The 3,190-nt window shown below is 46.4% G+C and overlaps 1 protein-coding gene across 1 annotated transcript; it reads right to left on the reverse strand.

Annotated features, from left to right (window-relative positions):
* Positions 1–2,370: 2,370 nt before the first annotated feature.
* LOC113316338 lies at positions 2,371–2,754 on the reverse strand. Its single transcript, XM_026564540.1, has one exon. It carries the CDS (start codon positions 2,752–2,754, stop codon positions 2,371–2,373), a length of 384 nt encoding a protein of 127 aa, XP_026420325.1.
* Between the last annotated feature and the right edge of the window lie 436 nt (positions 2,755–3,190).

Raw genomic sequence — 3,190 nt, forward strand, 5'->3', positions numbered from 1 at the left:
TCGCTGACATACTTCATCCCGAGCTGTGATTTCCGGCTACAGTGTAGTTCATTCAAGATATGGTCTTCTTCCTTACTTAAGCATCTTAAGAGTGGTCCCAGGTATGATTTCCTGTATAGGATTCCATCTCTTAGCTCGCAAGCGGCCGATTTGCTTTTCAATTTGTTGATCTCGGGTCTCCCCTTGGGTAACTCGCCTGTCTCCAAGTACGAATGAATCGGCGTGTTGATAGCCACGTCGACGTGCACCTCGGGTGTCTCTGGTATAGATGGGGTGAGGAGTCTCATGATACGAATACCCTCCACACTTGAGTCTGTGAGCTGGGATGCAATATATGCCAATGCGTCCGAGTATCGATTATCTTTTCTGCATATGTGCCGAAATTTGATGTTGGGGATCTGGTCGATATAGAATTGGGCGAGCTCCCAGTACTTCTGCAAAATCGGGTCGTGGATGGCGTATTTGCCTGTGATTTGTTGGATCACCAACTGCGAGTCGCTAGTTAGTCTTACATATTGTAGGCTCATCTCAACGATTAATCTCAGGGAATGAATCGCAGCTTCGTACTCGGTGACGTTGTTTGTCGCCTTAAATTCCAATCTAAACGAATGAACCATTTTTCGTCCCTTTGGTGTGGTAAAGACTATCCCAAGTCCCGATCCATCTTTGTTCGACGCTCCATCAACGAATACTTCCCAACGTGATGGGCTACTTGCTTCGAGTAAGTCGGTCGGGTCTTCTCGATCTTCTTCCATTCCGGGTATGTCCTCGACCTCATCTTCGTCGCTTAGTGGAAAATCTGTCAAGAAATCTGCCACTACTTGTGCCTTCACTGCTGTCCTCATTTCATAGTAAACATTGAACTGTTTAATTTGCCCCCCATACATTTGGAGATCCTTCCAGATCGGCCTGCATTGTCCAGTACCGCCTCAATAGGTGATTTTGTGAGCACACGGATCCGATGGGCTTGTAAGTATGTTCTTAACTTCAGAGTGGAGAAAGCTAGTGCTAAAATCATCTGTTCCATCCTTGTGTAATTTTTCTCGGAGGGACTTAATGTTTTGCTGATGAAGTAAACAGGTTTTTCCTCACCCCCTTCATTTCAGACTAAGACTGCACTGATAGCATATGAAGTTGCGCCGAGATATAGCGTGAGGACCTCCGATGGCTCGGGTCTTTGTAATACTGGTAGGATTGCGAGATGTAGCTTAATATTCTGGAACGCCTCCTCACAAGCGTCCGTCCATTTGAATTTCTCTCCCTTTTTGAGAGTGCTAAAGAAGTTCTTGCATTTGTCCGACGAACGAGACAAAAATCGCCCCAATGCTACTATACTTCCGTTTAGCTTTTGGACGCTTTTATTGTAGCAGGTGACGGCATCTCGAGTATAGCTATGACTTTCTCGGGATATGCCTCTATCCCTTTTGGAGTGATGATATATCCCAAAAATTTGCCCGATGTGACCCAAAAATCGCACTTGGTCGGGTTAACTTTCATTTTATATTCTCTCATCGTTCGAAAAATTTCCCGCAGGTCTCGGATTTAATTCTTGGCTAGGCGAATTTTTACTAGCATATCGTCGACATAGACCTCAATGGTGTTGTGGATCTGGTCTTCAAACATGTCGCCCACCAACCTCTGATATGTGGCGCCTGCATTCTTCAGCCCAAACGGCATCTTAGTGTAGCAGTATAGGCCCCTTGGTGTGAAGAAGGATGTGTTTTCTTGATCCTCGGTAGACAGTGGGATCTGTTTATACCCCGCGTATCCGTCCATCAACGTTAGTGCCTCGTACCCCACTATAGATTCCACCAGTTGATCGATACTTGGGAGAGGGAAACTGTCCTTCGGACAAGCTTTGTTCAGGTCGCTGAAGTCGATGCAGATTCTGACTCCTACGTTTCTCTTTGGTACCACGACCATGTTAGATATCCACTATGGGTAGTGCGATTTCCTAATTATTCCCGATTCATGTAACTTCTTTAGCTCCTTCTCGACGGCCGTCTGTAATTCTGGCGCGACTCGCCTCATCTTTTGTCGGACCGGTTTGGATCTTGGGTCGATCTTTAAATGGTGACATCATACCTCCGGGTCTATTCCCTCCATATCGTGCATGTTCCATGCGAATGCGTCCATGTTTTCCTTTAGCACCGCCACGAGCTGGTTTACTTGTTCGTCCGATAGTAAGGACCCGATCCTTACTACCCTTGGTTCTTCTACAGTTCCCAAATTAATCTCCCGAGTAGGTTCCACGGCGGAGAAGTTTGGTTTTGATTCCTTCACCGGTGCCGTCTCCTTTAATTGCTATAAAGGCTCGTTTCTTTGTGTTTCGTAAGTCATGACCGCCTGCAAAATAACTCTTTCCAGTTCTTATGCGACTTTGGATTCTTTAGCCTTTTTCTTCTCTCCCTTTTGTCGTGCTCGCCGCTCCTCATTTATCTGGGCAACGACCTGCATGCACTGTCGGGCTGCCTGTGGATCTCCTACGACCTCATCTATCCCCTTGTACGTTGGGAATCGTAGCCTTTGATGATAGGACGATGCCACTCCTTTGATTCCCACGATCCATGGTCTTCCGATTATAGCTTCATAGGGCGAGGCGACATCAACCACGCAGAATGTGGTTAAAGTATCTAGGTAACCACCTCCATCTGATACCCTTAGAGTTACTTCGCCCTTCGGGATGGTTATGGTCCCATTAAAACCGTAGATACGATATGTCGATGGGACGAGTATATCATCTGACAACTCCATCCTTTAGAACGTATCGTAGAAGAGTACTTCGACTGAGCTCCAACTATCTATTAGTATCCTTTTTACCCCACATTCCTCAATCAGCAGGGTGATAACCAAGGGATCACTGTGAGCTTGGTCGTTCATCGTGACATCCTGAGCCGAGAAAAAGATGGGTCGCATCATCCAGGGTTCCATCGGCAAAGATTTTGTTACACTGAAAATTTCCTTTCCATTATGATCTCTCTTGTGGATCCTTGACATGATTCCAGGATTCAGATTGTACGCTTGAGTGGAGGAATGGGAAATCGTGTTGACAAACTGCGTGGATCTGTCGATCCGGACCTGATGAACGGGTGCATCGGGCGCTGCAATCGTCTGGGATGGGTGTCGGACGAACTGTCTCAGATAACCATCTCTAATAAGGTGTTGCACGATGTCTTTCACTTCTCGATAG

Source organism: Papaver somniferum, chromosome 10 (assembly GCF_003573695.1).
Source record: "Papaver somniferum cultivar HN1 chromosome 10, ASM357369v1, whole genome shotgun sequence".
In the NCBI taxonomy this organism is placed as follows: domain Eukaryota; kingdom Viridiplantae; phylum Streptophyta; class Magnoliopsida; order Ranunculales; family Papaveraceae; genus Papaver; species Papaver somniferum.

Bases quoted from the DNA above. Each gene is read 5' to 3' on its own strand.
- LOC113316338 (XM_026564540.1), bottom strand. From the start codon at position 2,754: ATGGAGTTGTCAGATGATATACTCGTCCCATCGACATATCGTATCTAC.